General features: G+C 60.6%; 1 protein-coding gene across 1 annotated transcript in view; it reads right to left on the bottom strand.

Annotated features, from left to right (window-relative positions):
• The window catches only part of LOC140653909 (phosphatidylinositol 3-kinase regulatory subunit alpha-like), a 43280-nt gene that overhangs the window by 12426 nt on the left and 4702 nt on the right, over positions 1-26152 (bottom strand). Inside the window, exons 3-7 of the mRNA XM_072866629.1 lie at positions 24960-25055; positions 24634-24711; positions 15601-15732; positions 12537-12738; positions 12085-12170 (exon numbers count right to left, since the gene is read on the bottom strand). Coding sequence (XP_072722730.1) covers positions 12085-12170; positions 12537-12738; positions 15601-15732; positions 24634-24711; positions 24960-25055 — 594 coding nt within the window. The remainder of the gene's footprint in view (positions 1-12084; positions 12171-12536; positions 12739-15600; positions 15733-24633; positions 24712-24959; positions 25056-26152) is intronic.

Genomic DNA, 26152 nt, shown 5'->3' with positions numbered 1-26152 from the left:
CGCGCACGTGTGTTTGTGTGCACACATGCCAAGGGCCATTTATAATTTAAAGTGGGGAGAGTCGTTAGCATAAACCGTGCCCGGATTAATTGCAGAAAGCGGCCTCTCCGGGGAGGATGCTCACCGAGAGGTTGTGGTGATGCTCAGGACGGTACAGGCTGCCCGGGCAGCAGCAGTGTGACCCCGAACCAGGTGTCAGCCACGGGGACACCAAATCAAAGCCACCATGTAGGAACCGTTTGGCACGGAGCCACCGAGCAGCCGGCGGGGACCAGGGAACCCCAACATGTGGCACAGGCACGACCGGCTCAGAGCCGCGTGGGGCCACGGGAGCTGACGTCCATCCCCTGGCAGAGCTCTGCAGGGTGTTTTCCAGCTGGGAGGAGGGCCGTGCCCAAGAGACCCAGTTCTTCCCAGGCTTCCATGGGAACAGGCAGCAGGAGCACTGGGAGATGCTTCTCATGGCCTCCCTGAGGACAAAGTAGCTGCAGGAGCACAACCCCTTACTAGAAACCGGAGACCACAGCTGGGGGGCTGGGGTTAGCAGTGCCCCCGCCTTGGGGAGAGCTCTCCCCCCAAGGGAGAGGCAGAGTCTAAAGACCCTGGTCAATCCAGCCCTGACATTGACTTCTTTGCTTTTACCTTTCTCCCCAGGAGGGAAAGAGAGAGAATGGAGAAGATGAGGCTTTCCCCACCCCTGGGCTGGAGGACACGGCACGAGGAGCAGCAGCTGCAGGAGCTCATCGGGCAGGCGGCAGCTCAGGCAGAGCAGGCACATCCCATGGAAGGGCTGACGGGCGGAGGACATCCACGACCGGCACAGCAGGGTTTGTTCCAAGCCCTTCCCTAAACCAGCTCTCCACTTGCCCAGGCTGACTTTCCCCCACCCCTGCAAAGAGGGTGCACAGGAATAGACCCATATGTCTCCTGGCTCCGAGAAGACGGAGATCTCCTCCGAGATCTCCTCGCCCTTCCCCTCCTCGGGGGTCGGAGCGATGCCCTCGCCCCTCTCCCAGCCCTGCTGATGCAGGCCGTGGAAGGGGCATCCAGAAGGAAACCAAAAGCTGTTCCAGATGGCAAAAGGCTCAGCAGAGCAGAACAACTGCTCCCCAGCCCTTATCTTTCTGCAAACCCAATCCACTTTTCTTGGAAAAAAGTAATTCAAGCTCCTCGGTCTTCCTCGGAGTTGGCGAGTGGGAAGAGCGAAGCGCCGACGCCGGCTCCCCGGGGACAGGAAGCGCCATCCTGCAAAGTGCTTCTATATCGGTCTCTGCCACGAGAAGGTCTAAATTGGAAGTGATGGCAGCAGCAAGTGTCAGGATGCCAAGATGGACTCTGGGGCCAGCGCGAAGGGATTTCAGGGGCTGGATGTGCTCAGCACAGGGGTTGCCTGCCAGCACAGGACACTGCAGTTCTAATCCCACTAAGAGCTGGGAGGAAATGACTTGGATGTGGGCTTTTGGCTTCCTCACTGAAAAGACCAGATTCAGGTCAAGCCTGATGGCTTGTGAATTTGTCTTGGATCTTTTGAATTGTTCTGGACCCCCAAACACTCAGGTTTCTGTTTCTGAAACACTCCAGATGTTTCAATTTAAGGCTCTTGCAGAAACAGCTGTTGGAGGCTGTGGAGCAGAGCTCCCCTCAGAAATGTGCAGCCACTCGACGGTTATGACTGCTCCCAAAATGGCCCAGCGAGGCTGTTCTGGCAAGGCCAGCTTGGGCTGGTGCTTTTTGCATTACCAAAACCCTGTCACTGGGGGTTTCAGTCCTCCAAACCCCATTCACACAGGGCTCCTGGGGGCTCGTGCTCTCCTGACCCCACTCTTTCCCCTGGGGTGGCTTCCTTTGCCTTCCTTTGCAAAACCTTCTCCAGGCCACCTTCCCCATAGCTTTAAATCCCACCGTAGTTGGGTCAGGAGGCAACAGGAGAGACGGTCTGGAGAAGCCATGGGCTGGGAGCGGGAGGCACTGGCCTTGGAGCGAGAGCAATGCCAGCGATGCTGGGCGCCTGCTTCAGCGGGCTTGGCACCGTCTCGCTGTGGACTGAGAGCTCTGGTGGCATTGGTGACCTCAGGGACACCAGTCTGGGCAGTCCATGTCTGTGGTACGTGGAGCCACACAGCCTGTGGGAAATGGGTGGCTTTGAGACCCCAGGGCAGCTTTGGGGTGTGCAGAGCCAAACAGTCTCTCCCAAGCCCAGGTGAGATGTTTTTCCCCGTGCCACAGCCAGGGAGGGTCAGAGCCATCCGAAATGTGGGGTGCGCGACAAGGCAGGCCACCACGAGGTCCTGGGTCTGGGCACCACGCTGCAAACTGCTTGCTCAGTGGCATGCTGAACCCTCCCCAAATAACCCCCACGATCGCCATCGCCCAGTGAAAGAACCCGATTGCAAAGAAAACAGGGAAGCAGCTGAAAAAATAAAGGCGCTGCCATGGCACTGTGCATGCCAGGTCGGAAATTTGGGATGGTGCTGAAGCACAGCCCCGGATGCTCCTCCCGCCCCAGGGCACGAAGGGCCAACGCAGGACGGAGGAATTAGGGGTGCCAGAGGCCAGCAGGAGGGCATCCTGCCAACAGCACCAGGGACGTGGGTCCTTCAGGCACTTGGGAAAAGCCGAGGATGCTCGGCAAGGATGCTGCAGCCACATCTGCGTGGCGTGAGGTCAAATGGTCTAGCTGCAGCCCTGTGTCTCCTGGGGACGACGCGGTGCCAGGCTGCTCGGTGAGATGCCAGCCTCTGAGGGGACCTCGGCTCCTTCACCACCCACACCCCTCCCAAATGCCAGAAGTATCCAAAAGATGGAGAAATCTGCTCAGCGACCCCAAAGCACAGCCACGAGCTCCCAGAGACTTGGTGTCGTCCCCAAGCCCTGGCCATGGGGCAGTAACTCTTTCAGCTGAAGGAAAGGATGAATGGAGACGAACTGGGCAGACACAGCTTTGCTGGGAGAACTGGAAGGTCACCGAGCCTCGAGGTCAGGATAAGAGGCAATGCAGGTGCCTGCCTCCCAACCCTGCGCGTATGGCCAGAGACTGAGAACACCAAACTTATTGCACCTCTGCTCTGAGCCTCTGGTTATCTCCAGCAGCAGCCAGCCTGGGAGCAGGAGCAGGTGATGGCACAGCTCCTGCCCCTGGCCCTGCCGGTGCAGGCAGGGTGTGGGTGGAGGTGTGGGTGGAGGCAGCGGTCCCTGCCCTGTCTGGCAGCCTCTGGGATTAGCTGTGCGGCATCGGGAACAGCTCTAGCAGTGGCTGGGTAGGAACAGATACACACAGATAAGGCAACCTGAACCCTGGGGACAGCGAGCCAGCTTCATTAATCCCCGCGCATGCAGGTGCTGACGAAGACGCTATCGTCCCCTTTCCCTCCCCGGCAGCTCGTGTGTGGCCATCGGTCCAGGCTCACACAAGGACAAAACCCGCCGCTTGCATGGGTGGCCCCTCTCTCCCAGAGCTCCTAAGCGGCTCCATGTCCCCCTGGGGACACTGCTGGTACAGGGACCCAGCCGGTGCAGGGACACACAGCCTGCACGAGGACAGAGCTGGTACAGGCGTCCACAGACAATATGGGGCCCCACAGCCAGGACAGAGAGCTAAGGATGGTGCAGGGACACGCAGCCAGGATGGAGACCGCTGACAGTATGGGGACAGGCTGCCGGGGTGGGGACCCAGGTGGTAGAGGGACACGCAGCCAGGATGGGGACCCTGCCAGTCCAGGGGCACAACGCAAGGGATGGTGACCCATGGACAGTGTGGGGACACACAGCCAGGACGGGGACGCAGCCAGCATGGGGACACATGCGGAAGGACCCTGTAGAGCCCTGGGGCACAGTGATGCTGCAGGCAGAGGATGACCAGCAGTATCGCCCACCCCTCCGATGGCCTGGGCCCCATCCCCATCCCCACATCCCTCCCCAGGCTCCGGCTCTCCGGCTGCAGCGGGCAGGAGGGTCCGGCACCGTGCAGGCACACGGAGGGAGAGGAGCACCGCCAGGTCCCTGCCCGCATCCCCATCGCTGGCATGCTGCGGGCTGCACGGGGACGGCTGCAGCGCGGCACTCCCCATCCCGTTAGCTCCGGCATGAAAGCGCCCGCCGCGGCGGCAGCTGGGCCTGGCTACGATCTCCGCTTCCAGGTAAACAGATGAGGCAAGCGGCTCGCCTTCCCTCCCTGCCTGGCAGCCCTGGCCACACAGACCCGCCATTCAGCCCTGCCGCCCTGCACAAACCCCCAGTGTTCGGGAGAGGGCTCGTGCTCCCCGGGGGGCACTGGGGGGGACACGCTGCGGCCAGGCGGTTGACACCCGGCCAGGCTGGAGCGGGGCCAGTGGGTGCAGAAAGAGCCGCTGTGTTTTGGCCAGCTCCTGCCGTGCCGGGGCGGGAGCAGAAAGGGCCCCTTGTGCGCGTGGGACCCGGGGGTGCCCCCGCGGCTCGGCCGCATCCAGGGTCCCACGACACTGTGGTGGTGGTCACCGGTGGGTCTGTGGGGTGGCGGTGAGGAGCCGGGGGTGGGAGCCCGAAGGGGTGAGAGGGTCGGAGGCGGCAGGCGGGGGAGCTCAGCCAGCACACCGGTGTGCACGGCGCTGCTGCTGCCCTGCTGCCATCCAAAAGGTTTGCAACCCCAGACTGTGGGAGACAAAAGCAGTGAGGGGGGTTGACCGGGGACACATTCAAGCAGTGGCAGAGGCAGGAGCAGGAGGCAGCTTTCCCTGGGCATCGCCCTGCGAGCATCCTCCCCAGCCGGTGGGAAGGGTGGGCGCGCTCCCGGCACGTTCACCCTACGATCCTGCACAGCCTCCGCCGGCACAGACAGCAGGTCACCCACTGGAAGCGTGCCTGGGACACTTCCCAACAGGACCAAGTCGTGCACTTGCGAGGATGAGAGAGGAAGGGTGCCAGCTCTTCTCCCCTTCCCACCCCCGACCCTCTCCCGAAGCTTTCCTCGGCCGTGCTGGGGGTGTCTGTCCTGCAGCATGGCCGGGGGTGCTCTGGCCGCGGTGGGGCTCAGAGGGCTGCCCATCCCTCCAGGGAGCCTGGCACCGAGCTGAGCATATCCCTGCCTCAGCCACGAGCATCTCCGCCGGGCCAGGCTGAAGGGGAGAGGGGAAAGCAGGAGGCAGAGCCGCGATGCTCCAGCATCCCAGCTGTTCCTCCTGCTGCCTCCAGCATCCACGAGCGACCATCGGTGCCTTCGCTGGGGACAATGTTTCCTCTTCCGTGCCTGGCACCTTCCTCCCTTGCTGCTCCCCTGAGAAGGTGGCTTTCTTCCCCAAGGAGCGCAGGGAAAGCATTTTCCACCACGGCAGATGAAAATGGATTCACAATCCAATTTCACCCTAGTACCACTTCAGTGATTTTGATGGAGCCGCTGTGGATGGGTGCCGGTTTGAGCCAGAGGACAGCTGTCGCGGCTTCATAGACCAGGGGTTTCTTATCTGTGTCACCTTTGATTACTGTAATTGAAATCCTGCTCTGATCTGAGCCATGCCCGAATGTTTCTGCTGCCTGTGCGGCTCTCGGCTCGAACGGCAAAATGACGTTAATAGATTTTAAAGCCAGGCAAGGCCTGTGAGAGCATTTCTGCCTGACCTCCCAGATAGCAGCCGACAGTCACCGCTTACCCCGGTCCCGCGCTCCGCTGCTGGCACAGCCCTGCCGTCCCCCCGTGACTCATTTTCCCTCCTGGAAGCACAAATCCTGCCTTTCCCCAGAGCTGCTCATGTGTGTGTGCCGGGCAGCCTGCCTTCTCCCACCCCTTCGGAGCAGAGCCAGGATGCTCTCGAGGGAGGCAGGGCCCAGGGGTGCCGGTGGGATCATGGAGGGATCAGCCACCCTCTAGCCCTCCTGCTCCAGCATGAAATCCCCCGTGGGCAGCGTTGCCCTTTGCTGGCATCTCCTGAACAAAAGGGCAGCGGGGCGACATGCTGCTGCCCGTCCGCTACCAGGCAGGCTGCAGGGGACAGAAATGCCACCGCGCGGGAGAGGATGCTCCTGGCTTCGGTGCCAAGCTGGAAAACTGGCTGTGGCTGGCAGTGTGACCAGCGCTTTGCCACCCTCCCCATCTTCTTTTGTGAAGCTGACGGTGGTGTTTAGCCGGAGTCACTGCAGCAGAAGGAGTGACTCCAGCCCAGACAGTGTCTGAGGGCAGGAGCTGGGAGGACACGTGCCCTGGCACGCACGCTCCTGCAGTTTGGCTCAGCGAGCAGCCGGCACAAGGAACAAGCCTGGCCAGGCTGTGACAGCAAAGCCGGTGGCTCCGTCTGGGATGGGGAGGCTTTGCTCAGCCAGCCTGGCCTCCGGGAGCTGCCCTCCGGAGCAGGGAGGCTGAGCAGGTACAAAACCCCGTCCGGAGAGCCCTGCAAGCCCCAAGGGCCAAACCCTGGCCACGCCAGACAACCTCCCTGAACCCCCGGGTTTTCCAGGCCGACAGCTTTGCGGCCATACAACTAAGAGCTGGCCGGCGTATGCTGGCACAGCGGCCTGGGCTTGCACCAGTGGGGATCTGACGGAGCCATCCCCAAACTTCATATGCTGGCAAAAAGAAAGGAAGGCTGCTCAGACGGCAGGGCAGCCCCAGCGCCCCACTGCCGGCACGCACAGAGGCTCCCTTCGAATCCCGGCCGGCCGAGCAGCAGCGTTTCCTCTCCGTCAGTGAAACCCCTGGCGGGTCATGGGCCGGCGGCACACACAATGCTTGGGGTTAGCCAGCCCGTTATCAGCTCCAGCCACACGGTGTGGGGAGGAAAAGGGTTTCAATCCCAGCCGAGCCGCGTTTCCGTCGGGAGCCATTCCCCCTGTCACGGCGGAGGGCTGGACCGTGCCATGCTTTCGACACCAGGACTGGTGGAGCAGGGCTGTTGCTGCCACGGGGAGAGAGGGGTGGCAGGGCTGTCACCCCGTATCCTCACAGCATTGCCAGGGTCCCTCCTCGTGCCAGGGAAGCTGCCGGTCTCCGAGCAATGCCGTTGCTCCTGCCCCAGCTTTGCCCAGTGGTGCTGTGCCATGGCCTGGGCATGGCCACCTGCAGAGCTTGGGGATGGAAAGGGGCCAGAGCTGGTGACCCCCAGGAAAGGAGCTGCCACCGGGGCGTGTGGCAGAGGTCTGGGCTGGCTGAAACATCCCTGGCTGGGTGTCACTGCTCCCCGCCCCAGGGAGGCATCCTGGAGCCCTGGCGTGCCGGGAAAATGCCTGCCCGGAGCAGTACAGGCAACCTGAGAAACCCCACCAGCAAAGGCCACCTCTGCCAGCCAGGAGGGGAAATTGAGGCATGAGGAGATGCCAAGGGAAACCTCCCACCCCCTTGTCCCTAGGCTGCCATGGGACATCCTTCCCAGGGCTGCCCCAGCCGCTTAAAGCTAGCTGGAGGAAGGGGACTGCGGCACAGGATCACTCCTAGTTCCCCAGCCCAAAATCACGGGGTGGGGGGTACGCCCCGGTCCCTGCTCCTCCAAGCCCTCCCAGCAGTGATCACGGGGCAGGCAGGGGAGCTGGCAGAGGCACCGGCAAAGGCTGGGCTTGCCACGATGCCGCGATCCCCTCCTGCTCCATGATTAATTGAACACAGGCTAAAATTAGCTGTGGAGGCAGCACCCCTGGGGTCTCCCAGAAGCATCCCACTGCCTGCCGGCTGCCTGCAAGTGGGTCAGGCAGCAGCTGCCTCCCAGCTGGGCACCCTGGGTGCCTGGGGGACCCCCATCCTCTGCTGCAGGTGGGAGCAGCACTCCCTGCTCCATGGCACAGCTCTGCACCTCTCACCTCCCCGCTGCTGCCTGTCTCGGAGGCTTTTCCCTCTCCGGATTCGCCAGGCTGGGCTGCATGATGGACAGAGCAGCGGCAGAGGCACAAGGCCGCTTCTGGGATGGCAGGAGTGCAGATCCCTGTCATGTTCCTCCCCATGCCTTCGGGGATCTGTTATTTGGAGCCGCTCCCCCTGTCTTGCATCGCTAGCTAGGCTCTGGCTCTCTTTTCTCCCCCCCCGCCCGGTGTTAATTTGTTTTCTCTGTATTATTTGCAGATTAGGGGAGGCAGAACCAGGTGTCGTCAGCACAGGCAACTGCTTGGCTGCAGCCTCCCACTGCTGCCCTCCACCCAGGGATTTTTGGTTGGGTTTTTGCCTGACTAATTTTAACCCTCATCAGCTCCCCATCGGCAGCCCCAAGGGGATGAAACGCCAAGGGATAACGCAAACCGAAGGCACCCTGCGGCCGATGTGCCAGGCCAAGCGGCGGGATGCTCGTGGCCGTGTGGGGATGCTCCCGTGCAGGCAGGGCAGTGCCTGGACACGGCCCCCAGCATCCCGGGCAGGCGGGGGTCTGCAGGCCCTGGGCTGGCCCCTCCTGGCAAGCTCTTTGCTCCCTCCTGACCCCCTGCACATCCAGGTCTGCAACCTCCGCCATGGCACGCTGACACGTATGCCAGGGAGAGCGAGAGGATGGGCTTTCCCCTTGGATTCAGAAGAAAGCAAACAGGAAAAAAGTTAATTAAAAACTTCAAAGCCAGATACTTCTAATTTGGTTTAACGCAGCAGTCCTGCTCAGCGGCGATGCTGTCACAGAGGTGCCCAGTGTGTCACATCACGACATGTCACAGGATGTAACCCACCACCAGCCCCACCGCAGCCCTGTGGCCTCCATCCCTGCTGAGCACTGGGGTGTGGGGTGCCATGGTGCTGGGCTCAGGGCTGGGCATCTGGGGACCGACCTTCCCAGGGACCGATTTTGGAGCTGCTGGGAGAGTGACTGCATGGGGAGGCCGTGCCTCAGTTTCCCCATAGCATGGGGCTGCCAAACCTGCTCTTTGGGAAGGTATTTTCGAGGTGCTTGGGCTGGGTGCTGGCAGCTGGCGTTATACCACTGCCCCATGTAAAGCGGGGCAAGGGCTGGGGGTCCTGGGGGAGCAGGGGGTGCCTGCCCCAGCAGGGTCCAGCAAAACAGCAGCCCCCGTCCTGGGGTGAGGAGGGGACCCTGACACTGCTGATCCTGTCCCCTCCAGCCACTGCTCTGAAGGAGGAAGGGGACAACTCCCTCGCCCAATTCTCACTCTTTTCCCCAAAAGGAGCCAAAATCCTCTCATTTTCTCCAGAAACCTACACCACAGGACAGCGATGCTCCTGCCCCCAGCGCTCTGCCGCCTTTCCCTGCCTCCCGCCCCCGCTTTTGGGTTTTTTTTGGTGGTGGGGGTTTTTTTTTTTGCAGAATTCTGTGCTGCATGGTGAGTAAAGGCATCCTGCTGTCTGAGGGCTAACGGCTTGCTGGAGAGATAATAAAGCAAAGGGGAGTAAATTAAAGCAGCTATAAATAGCACCAGGAGAGGAAAAGGAGATGAAGTCATCTTCCTTCAGCTGAGCTGGTATTTGCATCACTTCTTCCCTTTGCCTTCCCCTGCCCCCTCACCCTGCCCGGGAAACGCCCCCCCCCGGGCTCTGGGGTCCTGCTGTGGGCTCTGTGTGCCCCCCCGGGTCCCCATGGGGCTGGGGAATATCCCCATGCCCCTGGGCTGGGCTGGGGCTGGTGGCCCAGTGCCAGGGCTTGCTGGAGAGCATGGTGAGGTGGCCTGGATGCGGCCACCCAACCTCAAGCTCTGTCCCAGCTTTGCCACTGACCCATAGCATTGCCCTATGCAAACCAGTGCCTCCAGCATGACCCCACTGCTGCGTCCCCCAGTCACTGGGAAGAGCTTTCGGAAGCCATCACGGACCCATCCTGTGCCATTCCCCTCTGCAGCCTGTCCACGGGCGGCTGCAGAGACCCGCCAGGAGCAGTGCCTGCGGGAAGAGATGCAGCAAACTCAGCCACAGTGAATCCTTGGGTGGATCTGGCCCCTCCAGGAACCAGATTTCATAATTTACATTTTTATTCTTGATGATTTTCACATCCAAGCTTCCTCCATCAGCCCCAGGACACACCGGAGAGGAGAGACCCCCAACCCCACAGCAGCCTCCCCGGGGTTAGCAGCCAGCTTTGGACCTCACCCAAAACATGACCCTCGCTGCCAAGGCGGCCATTGTCCCTGCGGCCCCGGAGCAGCCCCAAACCCTGCCCAGCTGCCCCCAAAGCCCCCAGCCGCCCGCTCGCACAAGGTATATTTACGCCTGAGTCAGAATGAGGTCACATCGCGGTTTCCTCCGTGTCAGCTACCGACTCCTATTCCTGTGCTATGCGCACACACCCGCTGTGTTATTGCAGGGTATTTATAGCTATTTTACATGTATAATCATAAAACCACAACTCCATACACACACAAAAATAATCACGGTGCCGGGACGCGGGGGCAGAGGGGCCGGGGCGGTGGGAGCGGGGCCGGGGCACGGACTCCATCGCTAATAATAATTCTTTGCACTTTATATATAGTGCCTTTCATCTGCAGCTCTCAAAAACGCTTTGCAGGCATTTAATTAAGCTTCCCAACATCCTAATGTGATGACAGCCGAGTAATAATATCCTCGCTTTTAGGTACAAAGAGAGGGGACGTGGCAGGACTTGTCCGAAGTCCCGCAGCGAGGCAGCCCGTGGGGCGGTGAGCCCATGTGCTCCGTGCCCTGCCCCACACTTGTGGGGTGCCCACATCAGGACATGCCCATAGAGGAGATTTTGACCCAGAAAGGGGATGAGGACCCCAGAGTCCTGCCCAGCCCCTCTGCTCAGTTTGGGGTGGGGGTGACTGGTGACAGCGCAGGGTCCAGGGATGGCAACAGGGACCCTGGGGACCGCCGGGCTGCAGCTGCCCAACATCTGAATCAGCGGGTGGAAAAGCCATACAGATCTCGACAAACTCGTGGGCAAGAGCTCGGGGGAGAGCAATAAATAAGATGACAGTTCTGAAGGGGCTGATATATGAGGAATATTAAGAGCTGTAATCCTGCCTGGCCCGGCCACCCCACAGGGAGGCAGGGTGGTGAGAAGGACGCAGATACATCGCAAGGAGACAGGATTCACTGGGGCCAGCACCGACACATCTCCAAGCAGGAGGGCTGGACGCAGTTGTGCCTCCCGGGGGTCTGGGCAGCTCGGTGCGGGGACACAGCCAGATCTTGGTGGCTGCCTGGAGATGGGATCCCACCAGGATGGACCTCTGTGGTCCTCAAGGTCTGCAGTATGTGCTCCAGTGAGCACTCTCCCTCCCTCCCACGTACATCCCCACCTGGATGGACTGCTTGCCTCCCATCCTGGGAGTGCTGTAGAGGGCACAAGGGGCATGCGCTTCGGTTTTGGACACCGGGGGGACATGAGGTGCCATCAAGCAAGAAGGACACGCCAGGAGAAGGTGGCCAGCAGAGGGCTGGGACTTCAATGACCAGAGCAGAAGTAAAGAGCAAAGAGGTGCTGGAGGCAAATGCTGGTGTTGGTAATAAAAGGGGCAGACCTACAGTCCTGGAGGGGGAAGGGTGGTTTACAGTTGGACTCGATGGTCTTAAAGGTCTTTTCCAACCTATATGATTCTGTGATCTGAAGAAAAACACACGCTCCCGGCTCCTTTCCCATGCATGGAGAGGTAGGGGACAAGTGCCCATCCTTGTCCCCATCCTGGGGATGCCCCATGGGAGAAGCACCAGTGTTGACGGACGCAGTGTAATTCTGCACACATGAAAACTAAATGCAAGTCAAAAATTATAAACCCAGATTTTATCCTGTAGCAAGCACCATCCTGCCATTTTATGGTTCTGTTGGTATTTTTTTCCTCCCAGACTGCAGCCAGATTCCTGCTCACCAAAACAAGTTGCACAGCAGCCCCTGACCACAAGCACGCACACCTGCTGAGCCCCCAAAATGGGGGAGCGGGACCCGCTTGCACCACACCAGGACCAAAGAGCAGTGACAGGGACATTAAGCAAGAAAACAGCTGCAAACCTTCCGAGGGGCTGCAAAGAAATGCCCCAAAACCAGTCTCTCTGAGGAGAAAGGAGGGAGGGAAATGGGAACAGCGTGCCTGGCCAGGGAGCCAGTGCAGCCCGGACACCACCGCAGGGACGCAGGCGCCTTCCCGTCACCGCACCGGCCGCCGAAACCGCACCGTGACCTGCTGCTACCGCCTCCCCAGATTTCACTGCCGCTGCCCCCCCTCCGCTGCCAGCCGGCCGTCTCTTACCAGGGGCTGCCGGCACCTCCGCCACCTCGCCGGCCACGATGAGGGACTCGAGGATCCTTGCGTGGAGCTCGGGGCTCGCCTCGGTGCTGTGGGGAGAAGGGGTGGGGTCCGTGACAGTGCCAGCAGCTCAGCCTCCCCCAGAGACCCCCACGTCCCTGGGGCAGGAGCCAGCCGCCCCGATGGATCTCTTGTGGGACTGAGGCGATGCTGTGTATCCCAGTCCCGTGTGTGACATCACGCCTGGTCACTGTGGGAACGGGTATGATGTCAGAGCATCCCAGTTGGGATGGGTCTCCCAGCTCTGGCCTCCCTGTTTGGAAAACCCCAGAGCTGAGCCACTGGTGGGCTGTCATTCAGCAAACCCAGCTTGCCTGGGGGCCAGCGTGCCCATGCCCGGCTGCGGGCACCCTTCTCTCGCCCGCCCCGTCCCCTGCGTGGCAGGGGCACCTCACCTGGCTGCCGCAGGGCGGAGAAGCAGCTCCCCGAAGAGCTCGCCGAGGAGCCGGGGCGAGAGGTGGCTCCTGTGGGTGCCCTGGCAGAGGCGGCAGAAGTGGCGGGTGAGCTGGCACAGGAGCAGTGCCTGGGGCTGTGGCAGGGCTGGGGGGGCCAGCAGGGCTCTGGCTCGCTGGCCGCACTCCTCCAGGCCCGGGGTCTCTGCAGCGGAGGGGAAACAGGAGAAGAAAGGTCAGTTTGGGAGGTCGGGGCATCCACTTGCCTTTCATAGGAGCCCGGCACCTGCCAGCACACATGGCATGAGCTGTGGCAGGTCTCTACTCCCCACAGAGCCCCAAAAAAACCTGACCTCAACCTCTCCCCCCAAAACCACGACTGTTTCTTTGCAGCCCATCCCTTCCCACAGACAGGCTGTGGGACACGTGGGTACCCCAGGGAGCACAGGGCACGCAGAAGTGATGCCCTGGGGGTCTCAGCCGCCTCTCGCTGGAGGCTGCCAGCCCCATTTACCCACTCACAGCACCCCAGATCAGATTATAGGGTGACTTCAGCACATTCCCCCTCTCAGCACAGCCAGGGATGGAGCACCAGGGGCTGAGCTGCTCACCTAGAGGGGCTGCACCTAAACACCCCTCGCTGCTGCTCCAACGGATGAAAACTGCGAGAGCCCTGCCTGGCGCACAGTAAAGCCATGGAAAAGGCAGAGCAAAGCAGAGCTGGGGAAATGGGCACAAGCTGCAAGATCTGCCAAATGTAAAGGCTCAGCCCTCCCCTACAGGAAAAGCAAGCTGGGAGGGAAAAGGATTTTTAGGAGAAAAAAAGCTGCACCTGGGCAGAGAGCTACAGGCCTGGCTGTGGCAGGGTCCCTGCAGCCCTCCCAGCGTGGTCTCTATCTGAAATACAGCAGCAGGGAGGGCTGGCTGGGGGACAACTACTTCCAGTGATACTTGAGTTGCCCATGTGAATAAAAGCAGGCACCTAATGGTGTTGCACGTCATGGAGGTGCCACCAGAACCCCCATCACGGCCGCCCCGAGCAGCCCACAGCCCCGTGGTGTTCCACCAGCCTGTCCCCGTGCCCTCTGGCAGCCTTGGCCGGGACTCCCGGGTCTTGTGAGCTGTGAGCTCAGTGGCCTGGGACTGCGGTCCTGCCCCGGGCATGGGAAACAGCTGCCCTCCAGCCATCCTCCCTCCCCGCCTTGGCCCGGCCCTTTCATCTGCGGGGGACAGAGGGGTCCCCAAGGCTGTGTTGCTCTCAGCCGGCTTCAAAGCCCGGCTTGGCCGGGGACTGACTCAGCTCCCCGCAGCTCTTTGCACCAGGGCTGAGGCTTGGCCGATGCCCAGCCAGCTCTGGGCATCCATCCTTGGGGCCGGGGTGCACCAGAGCTGGAGGGGTGGGGGGTCCGGGATCCCCTCCGAAGCAGGTCCACAACCCAGCTGGGATGGCAATGGGGTGTTTCTGTGCCCCCGTATCCAACAAGCTGTTCCTGCGGGGTGTTTGACTTCGCTCCAGGCCTCCCCTACCCCAATCAGCTGCTTTTTGTACCCAGGGGAAATGCCGCAGGGGAAAGGTCCACAGCCAAAGGGGGAATTTGGGGATGTTTTTGACCTCCTTTTGCAGGTGGTCAGCTTGCCACTTTTCTAGCCCGCAGCCTTGAGCGGGGCAGAAGGAGCCTGCTTGCAGGGCAGACTGCCAAAACCAGCACCATCTCTTGAAAGACTTGTGTTTTTATTTTTTTTTTAAAGCCCCAGAGAAATCCCCATTGGTTTCGCCTCCGTTCCTGCTCCCTCCTCCTCCTGCACCCGTTGTGCCAGGAGCAGAGCCCGCTCCAGCACAGGCTGCGGGGAAAGGCACTTCCCTTTGAAGTCGCTTAACGAGGCAACCCAGCTAATTGCTTCCTAATTGCGTTTTTATCCTTGGAAGGGAGGCAGCCTTTGATTTCTCCTCTCTCCGACGGGTGAGGGGAAGGCGGCATCTCGGTGCCACTGGCCCCGGGTGTATTTCTCCTGGCTCTGTGTCTCTGCGCAGGGCAGGGAGGACAGGGCTTGAGTTATCCCTCATCTTCTCTGTGTGTCCCTCCTGCCTTGCTGGAGGCCACAAAGAGCCCGTTGCCTTTTCCCACCAGGACGTGGTAGGGAAAGGCCACGCTGGGCTGGCCACGGGTGATCTTTTATTGCCTCTTAAGGCAGCCAAGAGCATGATCTGCCCAAGCTCTAATCTGGCTTAGGATGGGGAGGTGATGCACAGGGATGGAGGACTGGCAGCGAGCTGGGAGCTGCTGTGAAAGGGGAAATCCTGGTTTCGAAAGTGTTCAGGTCCTGTCTAACACGGTGGGCAAGGGCTTCGTGTATGCCTGGTGATGCACGTGGGGCCTCGGGCTGGGAGGGGCTGAGTGGCTCTGTGAGGACTCATTTGAAATGGGTTTTGGTCCAGGCTCCCCGTTGGGATGGAACGTGGACTCTGCTGACCTGGGTCCCCAGAGTTTATTGAAAAAATTTGAAAAAAAATTGTTTATTTGAAAAAAATTCAAATAAAATGAAAACCTTGACACTCTCGTACGTTTGCACAGAGGCTGGAAAGCTTGCAGGGACCTAAAGGCACTTCCTAATGGCACTAAGCTGAAAAAGCAAAGAATTTTCTATGCCCATATAAAGCCAAGAGTTAACGAGATTACAGTAAAAAATTCCCAGGCAGCAGAGCCAAAATATTATAATAACACTTTCTTCTGGGGCCAGCGTCACCCAGCCTTGGCAGCCACCCGTCCTGGCAGGCAGCACCTCCTCCTCCGGGCACCGCAGCGGCAGAGGGCCATGCTGTGGCGGGGGCGAAGCTGCCCACAGGGTCACCCCTCGCTTTCCCAGAGCATCTCCAAAAGCTGCAGTGCCGCTCCGGCACAGGGGATGTTCCCAGTGGTCCTTCTCGGGATCTGCCCTTAGTGCAGCATTGGGCAGGGGATGGGGTCAGGGGACGCCCTGGAGATGCTGGAGAGCCTTTCTAGGGGCTTCCCAAAGCTCCTTCAGCCCCACAAAGGTCCTAGGCGTGGGGGAGCCCTGCTGTGCTTACCTTGAGCCATGTGGACCAAGTCGCTGTAGAGAGCTGGAGGGATCAGGGGCGACGGGAGCTCCTGGAGGTACCACTTCAGGGCCTCTGCCAGCGTCTGGGCATCGTACAGGTCCATGTCCACGGCCGAGGCGTCTGCAGGGAGAGACCCAGCGAGATCCCTTAGCCCATGGTGTTGCCTCTCCGGCGCGGAGCTCGGAGCTCTTCCGTCCCTGCAGGCTTTCTTCCTGATGTGGGTGCTGATTTCTTTGCCCACGCCGCCATCCCCCAGGTGTGCTAGCCCATGATTTCACTGCCAACCCCCGCCAGAGCAATTATTCCTGTCCCAGTTTCCACTGACCCGGAGTTCCATGTGCCCATGGAGAGCACGAGGCAGTGTCTCTGCTTCGTGTGCACTATACATCCACCAGTGCGTGGGGCAGGGGCTCTTGCCATCCCACCGGGGCCCCACTGCAGGATAGCACCCATGGGACGGGCTGAGCGGCTGCCCCAGGCACTCTCGGGCCATCAAGGGCCAGGCACCATGTGCCAGCCCCAGCCCTGGAGGAACTGCTTGGAAAAATGCATCCATGGAACGGGGTTATGGTCCCCAGGCAATGCATGTTGCTGAAGGTCCACGTCGCCCCCAGCGAGCCCGAGACACTGTGAACGTGCCCTGAAAGGCAGCTGCCCTGGGGGAAGCGGTGAAGGATGCTCCAGGGACGGGGCAAAGCACATGGGGGAGGCTGAGCCCACCCAGCTTGGGCTCGGGACGGGGGCAGAAATTTCTGCTCCGAGCAGAAATGTCCCACGGTCCAGCAGGAGCCGAAGGGTGGGACACGTCCATCTGAGCCCTGCGGCCAGGCCAGCGTGGGGACATTGCTTCACCAGGGTCCAGGGCGAAGAGCCCTTTCAGCATCCTTTGGTATTGCCTCATGCGTTTTTCTTGGAGGTCTCTCAGCCCGGCTGGGCTGGGAGGTGGCTGCCCAGAGGGTAATGGTCCCTTTTGCAAAGATCTCAAGGTTTCAAAATCTGCCTTTGAGTCGAACTGGAGCCAAATGCAATGTTTTGAAATTCTCCTCATAGGAGAAATCGGGGGTGGGGGTGGGGGGGTGGGGGTGGGGATAATAAAAAAGCCCAAGATATTTGGGATTGTTTGAAATGGTTCGTTTGTAGAAACTGAATTTCTCGGTTCTTCTAAATGAGAATATTGAAAAAAAGAGCAAATTTTGCACTTTCTTAAAGATGATGCGTCAGGCCCCAAATGGCCCAGTGTGTTGTGATTGAGAAGAAGATGGTGGGCTTGCCCTGCTCTGAGCCCCCTCCCCTCCCCGGGTCTTTACCCCCAAATGCAGCTTTACCGAAATTGGTGCCATTTTGGGAGATGCTCCATCTCCCAGCCCAGCGTTTGCCAGCAGAAAATGCCTCGAGTCTCCAACCATTTCAGCTGATCGCATGTGGCCGTGCTCCCTTCTGGGGCGATAAGCCCAAAAGAATGGAGAAAAGCTGTTTCCTAGGGCAAGGCTTCGGATGCGCCTGGCCAGTGGGGCTGGGATGGGGAGCAGGTCCCTAACTCCTGGCAAAGGCTGGTTTTGGGCACCTTGACCTTGATCTTGTCTCCTTGGGGTGACCTCACCGGGGGCCAGGCAGCCTGGGAGCCTGCCCGTCTCCCCCTCCGCCTGCTTGGGGACAAGAAGCCGTGGTAGGTCCCTTATGTACAGTGCCTGCCATTTGGCTGAGAGACCGGTGAGAAAACAGATTGACCAATGCCCGAAGCAAAGCCTTTAACCCAGCCCTTGGAGACGCTACCTCATTTTCAGGAGCAAGCACCCGGCCGGCTGGGAACCGTGCCCAGGGGCAGCACAGGGACGGCTGGGAGAGATGCCACCGCGCCAGGGCAGGCAGCCATCCAGCGTGGCCAAATGCAACCTAGGGCAAAGGCGGGCGCTGCCTTTCCGGCACCCCCCGATGTCACAGCATCACCCCATGGGCCACTCTGCCCTCAGCATCCTCGAGGCGGGCAGGGCTGTGCCAGCTCTTGCCTGATACCCTGGCCCCGCTCTGGTCCATGCTGATGCTCCCATCTCCCAGCCACACTTCTGGACCTTCTCAGCTCGCCAAAAGAGTTATTTCTACTGGGGTTTGCGGGGGGATGACAGCCAGTTCCCCATTTTTGCTAGCACTTGCCCTGGAGAAGTGAACTGGCAGGTTGGCTCCAGCTGGGCAGGGGGAGGAGAGTGGGGTCAGGGAACCTGTGAGATGCTCCAGCCCCGGTTTTGGGCTGAAACGTGCATAGCTAAAACCCAGGGATGCTGCCGGGGGCTCTTGGGGTCTTGTTGCTTGGGCTGCATTGCAGAAAGCTGCTCCCATCAGTGGGATGCACCGGGCAAACTCCAAGCCCCTTCTTACCCGGGATGGGGAGCCCGGCTGCTTCCCCCTGCCCACCGTGGAGGTTTCTGCAGGGACCTGTCACTTGCCTTAAGGATGCTGGTGTGGATTGGGGAGAGCAGCCACAAGCTGTTTCTGTGGAGGGAAGGGACCGCTGCCGGGCACTGGCCCCAGGCCATAGCCCCGGGCTCCGCTGCGCCTAATTAGCTCGTTTGCATCGTTAGGCATGGGCTGGCGGGGGAGTGTTCAAAGGGAAGGCTCAGTGGGTTCCAAACAAAGACTCAAAAACATCTTTACACTCAGAGAGAGGTGTGATGGGGAGACCGGAGGGGGTGGGATTTACACCCTGCTAACAGGGACTGATTGCCGATGGCACCGTTTTCCTTGGCCCGTTGGCTGGAAATAGCCTGTTGTCCCCATCCTCCTGGAGGTGCAGTGGCATCCTCCTGCCCCAGCTCCCCTCCTTGCCCGGGGCCGCAGTGGTGAGCTGGGCTCCCCGCTGTGCTGACAGCATGGAGGGGTGCTCCGAGCTGCTCCCCGGCACCGGCTGCGCCCCGGCAGCTCAGGGAGGCTCGGCCGGCAGCTGGGGAAGGGTTAACCCTGGAGCCTTCCCAGCCAATTACCACCGGCCTGACCCCACGGACGCTGCTCTCTCCTTATCAGAGGGAGATGATAACCAGCTATAAGAAGTTAATGATGCTGCAGGATGAGTCACAGCTCTCCCGCTGCTCTCCAGATGTTCCCGTCCCTTCCCCCGGGGAATGACGGAGGGATTCCATGCGCCTGCCACAAATAGAAGGAAAACACCCCAAAACCCCAACCTCAACCCCATACCAACCCCCTCCAACACACAACCTGCTGGCAGAGCAAGCAAGCAATCAGCCGGGGACCGGTGGAGAACATCCCTTGTCCATGGGGGATGAAAAGCAGGAATGAATCTGGGGCTGGGGAAGGGGTGTGCGGGATGGCCGCCGGGCCAGAGGGAAAAGCGATGGGTGCTCCCAGCCTCCTCCCACCGGGATGCCAGACCCTGCATCCCAGCGGAGGCAGAGGGGTGCCGGGGCTTTGGGCTGAGTCAGGCTGGGCAGGAAACGCCAGGACCTCTCCCGGCAGCTGCAGCCAGCCGGGGAGGTGTGAGTAAGCCTGGAGTTGCGGTAAATGCAGAGGATGTTTAGCCAAGAGGTGGCAGGGAGGAGGTGATGGTGGTGAGGGGAGTTGTTTTCAAGAAGAAGCTTGAGAGGGTCCTGGTAACCGGGTGTCCCCTGCTCGTGGACACAGGTGACAGCTGCACCCACATCCCCGGGCAGTGCGTGGGTGACAGGGCGCAGACCCTGCCCAGCACCCATGGCCCCTCGCAGCAGGGCGCAGCAGGGAGTCCTGCAGGCTGAGCTGGACCTTGGCCACCAAGTGCTGCCGCAGCGTGATGCTCTTGGGTGCAGGGTCCCTGTGGTAGAGGGGCACCCAAACCACCCATACCTGGGGCTGACTTAAATACTGACTTGGGGGTTTCCCTACCTCTCCTGGACATTTTAGGTTTAATCGTCAGCTGGTGCTCCAGGGATGTCCTTGTTGTCCAGTCCTGGGGGCTATACCTTCCCATCCACGCAGATGCTGCCTGCACAAGGATCTGTACATCCCCTGGACCTGACCAGGCATTTGAGGCTCCTGGGCATCCCACAGTGAGGGTTTACTGGGGAACTGTGCACCGAATCAGGGAATATTTCCCCACCTTTAATTCAGCATCCCCGCTGGTACCTCGTGCTGGGGACTTGGCAGCTGCCGGGACATCCCCTGCCCATGCGTGGGAGCTCCTGGCAGCCCCAAACACCCTCCCAGCTGGGTTGCACCTCGGCGTACCCCCAGCTTGCACTCAGCCAGGGCAGGGGTGCTGCGACCCCCTTTCAAGGGTGCCCAGTGAGGCTGCCTTCCCTCGCCTCGGCTTCCCGAGAGCAGTTCCCTTCCTCAGTTTCCCCAGCAGCTACAGGAGGGGATGGCAAAAGCTCACCCCCAATTCACCCTGATGGGTCTGGCAGGGATGTCTGTGCTGCTGCCGTTTATTTACCCTTCTTTCGTCACCACCAAATATAAGAGATGAGCTCATGCCTCTTGCCAGGCTCTGACGACGCGGGGTTTATTTCCACTGCAGGTATAAATAAAAAGCAGTGCGGCAGGCACGGGGGCACCTCGGGCTGGGGAGTAAAGTCATCGTGGTGGGGTTAATAGCTTGGTCAGGGGAAACCAGAGCCCTTGGGGGGCCTCCAGCCCCCTCTGGCATCCCAGGGATGAGGATGGGGATGCGCTCCCTCCCTGGGCATCTGTGCCTCAATGATGGGGGGAGCAGTGTGAGGCTCCCCGGGCTGCTCCCCCCTCCAGCCCAGCCCTTTCTGCCCAGCAGCAGCTCCCGGCAGTCGCAGCGAAGCCCCGGGCCCACCACCGCTCGCTAATCCCCACCGAGCCCTGACCTAATTCCCGGGCACGTGAGCGTGTCTCCAGGCAGACTGCTTTGCGCCGGGGCCCGAGATCAAAGCACGCAGGATGGCAGCACAGGCACAGCATGCCTGGAGACACCGGCTCCAATCCGCCTCACGCTGCTGCCGGATTTGCCCCAGCACCCCAGGGTGCAGGCAGCTCCTGCCTGGTCCTGCCAGTGACAGAGGCTTTTCCCAGTGCTACCTGGGGAAGGGTCATGGTGTTTGCGTCTGCTGATGGACCCCAGAGCCCAGATCAGGGCATGGAGTATCCAAAATCTAGGAGGTTTCAGTGCTGGATGGGTTCAGCCCCGTTCGAGCCATATGGGGCACTCAGGGAGCCATGAGGGGGGGCTGCAGGATCTCTGCACCCCATTCCCCACCAGAGAGAAGGGATGAAGATTCAGACCATCCCTCACCAGTGATGGCAAAGCACTGCCCGGACACTCCACGCATGACTTTCCAGCCATCCCCACACCAAGCCTCCTCCAGCTTGGGTCCTTCAGCTCCAAAGGGCTCCAGCACCCACCAGCCCACCCACGGCTCTGCTGCCACCGGCCAGAGAAGATCCCATGTTTCCAGGTTTAGTGGCAGCCATGAGGAGAAAGCTGCTTGGCACATCTCAGGGGGAGAGGGGTGCAGGCAGGACCGGGTGCAGGCAGGACCCCGAGCAAGCATGGGGTGAGAGGACATCACCCCTGGGCACCAGTGGGGCTCATACACCTCCTGTCCGCAGGCACCAGGGACTTTGCAGGTGATTTGCCCCATCCCCTGCGCTCAAAACAGCCCCTGAGCCACACACAGGGGACAGCAGGAGTACTGGGGGCTGGAAACGCTCGGGGTCAGCATGTGGCCCCTGGCATGACAGGCACGGAGATGCCCCCAGGCCATGAAGCAGCTCCACAGCTGGGCACTGCAGGGAGCACTGGGGGCAGCTGGGGCGAGTGCTGCACCCTGCTGCTGCCGTTTAAAGCTCTACTTTCTTCTTCTTTTTCTGCCCATAACTCTTTCCCTGCAGCTGCAGCGGGGCTACTGGCTGGCTGATCATCCACAACTCTTTGGTGAGTCCCCCTGGTCCCCCACGGGGCTGCGGCTTTTCGTTAAGTCCCTTTTTGGTGCCGCTGTGTGATTCTGACTCCTGTGTTCAGTGATGTCGCATGGCTCTGCTTGCCTCTTGGGGCATAAGGGTCTGAATTGAGCACCGAGTGTCCTAAAACAATTAATTCTTCTCTCAAGTCAGCATAAGCCAGCTGCGAGCCCAACCACCCTTCAGTCCATGCTTCACCCACCAGCCCTGGTGGCATCTCAGCTGGGTGGCATTGGTGGTGCTCGGCTCACTGACCCCCCTTTATCCATGAGTTCTGTCTTTGTTTTCTTTTTTTTTCACCTATAAATATTTTTTCTTGCATCATCCAACATGGAAATGCCAAGCTTGGTGCACAGGCTCTAGCCAGTCGTCAGATGCCACCGTCCTGCAGGATGTCACCAGCGCTGGGATGGGGACAGGCTCAGCCCAGGCTGTAAAGCCATGTGGAGCTGCACTGCGTCCAAGTCCACTGTGCCCAACACTGCTGCAGCCCCACGAGGATGGGAAACCTTAATCCCAAAGCCTGGGTGATGTTCAGCTTGGGGGCTGCCCCGTCAGGCTAGGTTCCCCATGGGTAAGGGCTCCGAAAGGGCCAGGGACGGGGAAAGGGTTTGATCAGCACAGCTCAGATGGGCACCCGCGCTGCCCGGCCCCAGGGACACGATGCCCACGGGCTCCCTGGGACAGCCAGGACCGCTCTGACCTGCATGGCTCCTTGTCCCCAGAGAAACCTCCTCCTCCTCCCCATAGGAAGTTCAGAGGCTCTTTCAGTGTAGAAAACACCCTGTTTTCTCTGACACATTAATATTTGGGGGTTAGAAAACCAGCACCTGAACTCTTCCAGCCCCTGCTCCTTTTTCCTTGCCCTCTCTAGCAGTTTTCCTGCCACCACTGCCAAACACCAGTGTGATTTGGATATTCGTAGGGAAGCTGAAACCCCCGGTGGGAACCCGGTTTTCCCCCCCAGCCAAGACAGTTCGATTCCAGCCGCTGCCAGCCCCGGCTCCGATTTCTCCCCATTCCCCAAGATGGAGCTTGACTTTTGCAGGCGGGCTGCTGGCAGAGATGGGGTGCTGGAGGGATGGACCATCAGGAGCGCGGGAGGAAGAGAAATGCGACCCTCGCCTCTGCCGTCTCATGCATGGGGCATGCAAACTCCCATTTTTTGGCAGGAATGTTTTACTCCACCAAATGTAATGAAAAGGTCTGTGTGTGAGCCAAAGCAGAGATGCTCTCCTGCCCTCCCCAGCCCGGTTTGGGCTCCAGTAGGGCCCTGGGGAAGCACCGCTGGGTCTCTGGTCCGCGGAAGGCTGCGGGGGGGGAGCAGGCTGCCAAGCATGGGCACTGCTGGGATGCTTGGCCCTGGCAGGAACATCATCCCCATCCTGTTTGCAGAGCATCCCTCTGGCAGGGCTGAGCATCAGCCCCATCAGCTGAGAGCTAGCAAATCCGTGACATGTCCTACCCCCTCCAGCCAGCTCCGGGGAGCTCCGGCTTTGCCCAGCTCAGTGTTGCTGAGCACATGGGGCAGCCCCCTGAGTTGCCGAATAAAAGAGCTTATTTAGGTCCTAGAGGAGACGGGGGGCTTGGAAGCATCAAGTCACTCAGGGCTATTGGGGATTTTTCAGGTCTTTCAAATGGTTTGAAAACCATGACGGCATTTCCCTGCCTGCTACTGGGTACTGCGGTGGGAGATGAAAACCCGGACGGACCCAGCAGCTGCTCAGAGCTCCAGCCCAGGCTCCAGCAAAGCCAGTGGATTTTGCCTCTGGGCTGGGGGAGTCTCCCGAGGCTGGGCAGGATTTCGGTGGTGACTGCTGTGGTGCTGCCGGGGAGCCCTGTGCCTGCTGGGGATGCTGCACCGGCTGCGCAGGGAGGACAGAGGACCCGTAACTCCTGCGTGCTCGGAAAGCAAAGCATCCTTATGCTGTTGTCGTTGCCCCTGCCCAGCCTGGGCATCAATGCCCAGGGCAGCCGGGGCTGCGGGGCTTGGTCTCCGGGTGCCTTCACCTCCTCTGGAGCTCAGCCGGGAGATCTGGGCCGGGGGACAAGGCCGTGCGAAAGGGCACCCCGCAGCTCCTGCCTTCCCCAGGCTGCAGCAGGGGCTTCTGCAAGGGGGGGAGAGCAGGGTGGTGGGGTGCACCGTGCCCCCATCATCCCCGGGGGAGCAGAGCCCTCCTCGGGCACCGGGGATGGAGCAGCCCCGGCACCCCCAGCATCTCCTCTCCTGCATCCCTTCCTTCTCCGCAGCCCGGTCCCCCGCCCGGCAGGGACTCGGCTCCCGGTGCGCGGGGGAAGCGATGAGGTCATGTTGCTTAATATAGCGATTTCATCACAGCCCTTCTCCCCAGCAACACGGCCCGGCTGCTGCCGGCTCCCGGCGCTGGCAGAGCCGCCGGCCCCCCCCGCCGCGCCGCGCCGCGCCGCGCCGCGCCGCGCCGTGCCGTGCCGTGCCGTGCCGCAGGCCCCGGCCGGCAGCTCCGGGACGCTGTCCCAAGGGCAGGCGGGGGCGGCCGCGGTGCCCGGGCCGGGCCGTGCGGGGCTGCGGCGTGGCCGGTGCCACAGTGCCGCCCGCTGGGCGCAGCGGCCAGGAGGCTGGAGGTGCTCCACGCAGCCCCCGCATCGGAGCTGCGCTCTGCATCCATCACATCCCCAACGCCCCCGTGCCATCCCAGCCGTGAATTTAGGAGCAGGGGTGGGGAGATGGTTTTTCCCTCCTCCCCAGCCTGCTCATGCCCCCCCATTCTCCTAAAAAATGAGCTGCTTCTTTCCCCTTTCTTTTTCCCTGTCGCACCCGCAAGAGGATTTCTCCCTGCCCCGCTTCTCAAATAGAAATCCTAAAGGTTTGCAAAACAAAACATTTTTCTCCCTAAAAAAAACAGAGCTTCTAATGAAGAGCTCCAGCCCTGCACCCGCATCCCTCTCAGCAGCATCGCACCAGGGTATTGGGGGAGCAGAGAGGGGCTCGCATGCAGGCAGGGCCTTACAGAGCTGTAATTAGGGCCATAACGAGGTCGGAGCCAGTAACCCATCCCTGCTGTTCCTGGGTAGCATCACCGCCACAGCCCCCTTCCCGACCGGGGATATGGGGAGGGACGCAGCTCTGGGACTTACCTGCCAGAAGAGCCTGCTTCAGCTCAGCATCCCCCAGCGCCCCGGGAGCAGATCTGTAGAGCACCTCGCTGTCAACACCTAGGGAGCAGCCAGGAGAGAGGGGTCAGTCCTGAGCCCCAAATCCTCCCTCCAGCGCAATGGAAGCGGGCAGGGACTGAGACCACCAAGCTCCCTCGCCCTGCTCACGCTGCATGGGCAGTGGGGCACGTGGGGAGAGGTTTGGCTCTAGCAATGCTCTCAGGGCATGTCCGAAACACGGGCAGAGCGGGTGGTTGCATGCGTGCACCCATGTACGCCCTGCGGACAGATGCCATGGCTGCCCATACCTTGTTTTTCCAGCGCCTCGATGAGCCTGGCCACAGTCGGCAGCGCCTGCTCGGGGAAGTTGGGGTGCTCGGTGAGCTCTGCCTGCCCGGGGAGCCCTGTGATGGAGAGATGGGAGAGGGGGCTTGGAAATTCCTGCCTGTGGGAATTCCAGCCTTTTTCCTTGGCTGCCCCAGGACAGGATCAAGGTACTGCTTTGGCACAGCCATAACCAACACTTTGGCTCACGCGTGTCCAATTTTGGAAAACTTCTCCCTTATGTTATCCTCTTCTTGCATTAAGAGTCACGGTCAGGGGCTCAGCCACTTGCTAAGATGCAGAGACCTGCTCGGGCACACACCCTGCCCACAGGGAGCATCCCGCCCTGAGCATGGAGCTCCTTCGGGACAAAATCCTTTCCCCACCTCTCCTCCCATGGCACTCAGACTGTCCCCTCTCATCACCCACAGCCCTTAGCAGCACCAGGCAGGAGCTGGGGGGCCAGATCCATACTCAGCATGGACACAGCTCCCTGCAGCTCTCACCCATTTGGATTCTCTGCCGTCTACAACAGAGTTAAGCACAAGCCCACAGAGGACTCAGCCGCCCCCTTGGCTGGCACAGACCTCCGCCGGCCCTTGAGGAGCCCTTCAGCCAAACACAGGCCAGGCTTCCCACAGCGCAAATCCCCAGGTGCTGCTGGCTCCTGGGTTTTATACCAAGAACACCTCACCCCAGACCCTGCCAGAGAGGAGCAAACCCCTTGGCAGGGGTGAGAGCGGCTCTCCTTACCCCAGGGCAACATCCATCCATCCATCCCTTCTTATCACCCCAGCTGATAAACCCCTCCACCTGTGTGGGTTATACCCGACAGAGACCCCGGCAGTGCAGTGCTGGGATTTCCCCCCCACACTCTCTTGTTAGTGGCCTTGAACCCCCCTGGGAAGGTGGTGGGCAGGGGGCTGGCAGGAGCAGGCAGGGGCTGCCACTGGCCACAGCACATCAGAACTGCATGTGAGCGCCGGGGCATAGATGGCACCTGGAAAGGCTGATGTGACAAGAGCTCTTTGCCTGTTTTATGTGGTGAGTGGATCTGTTCTGCTGGAAATATATTTTAAAAAATTATAGCAAATTAAATAAAACCTGAGTGTGACTTTTCCCCCCAGCAAGGCGTGCTCCAACCCGGCCAACTCCCTTGTTAGGTTCATTCTGTCTG

This window comes from Ciconia boyciana, chromosome 7, assembly GCF_034638445.1.
Source record: "Ciconia boyciana chromosome 7, ASM3463844v1, whole genome shotgun sequence".
NCBI classification, from domain to species: Eukaryota; Metazoa; Chordata; class Aves; order Ciconiiformes; family Ciconiidae; genus Ciconia; species Ciconia boyciana.
The sequence above is the reverse complement of the archived record's forward strand: the minus strand, read 5'-3'. Positions and strand labels throughout refer to the sequence as shown.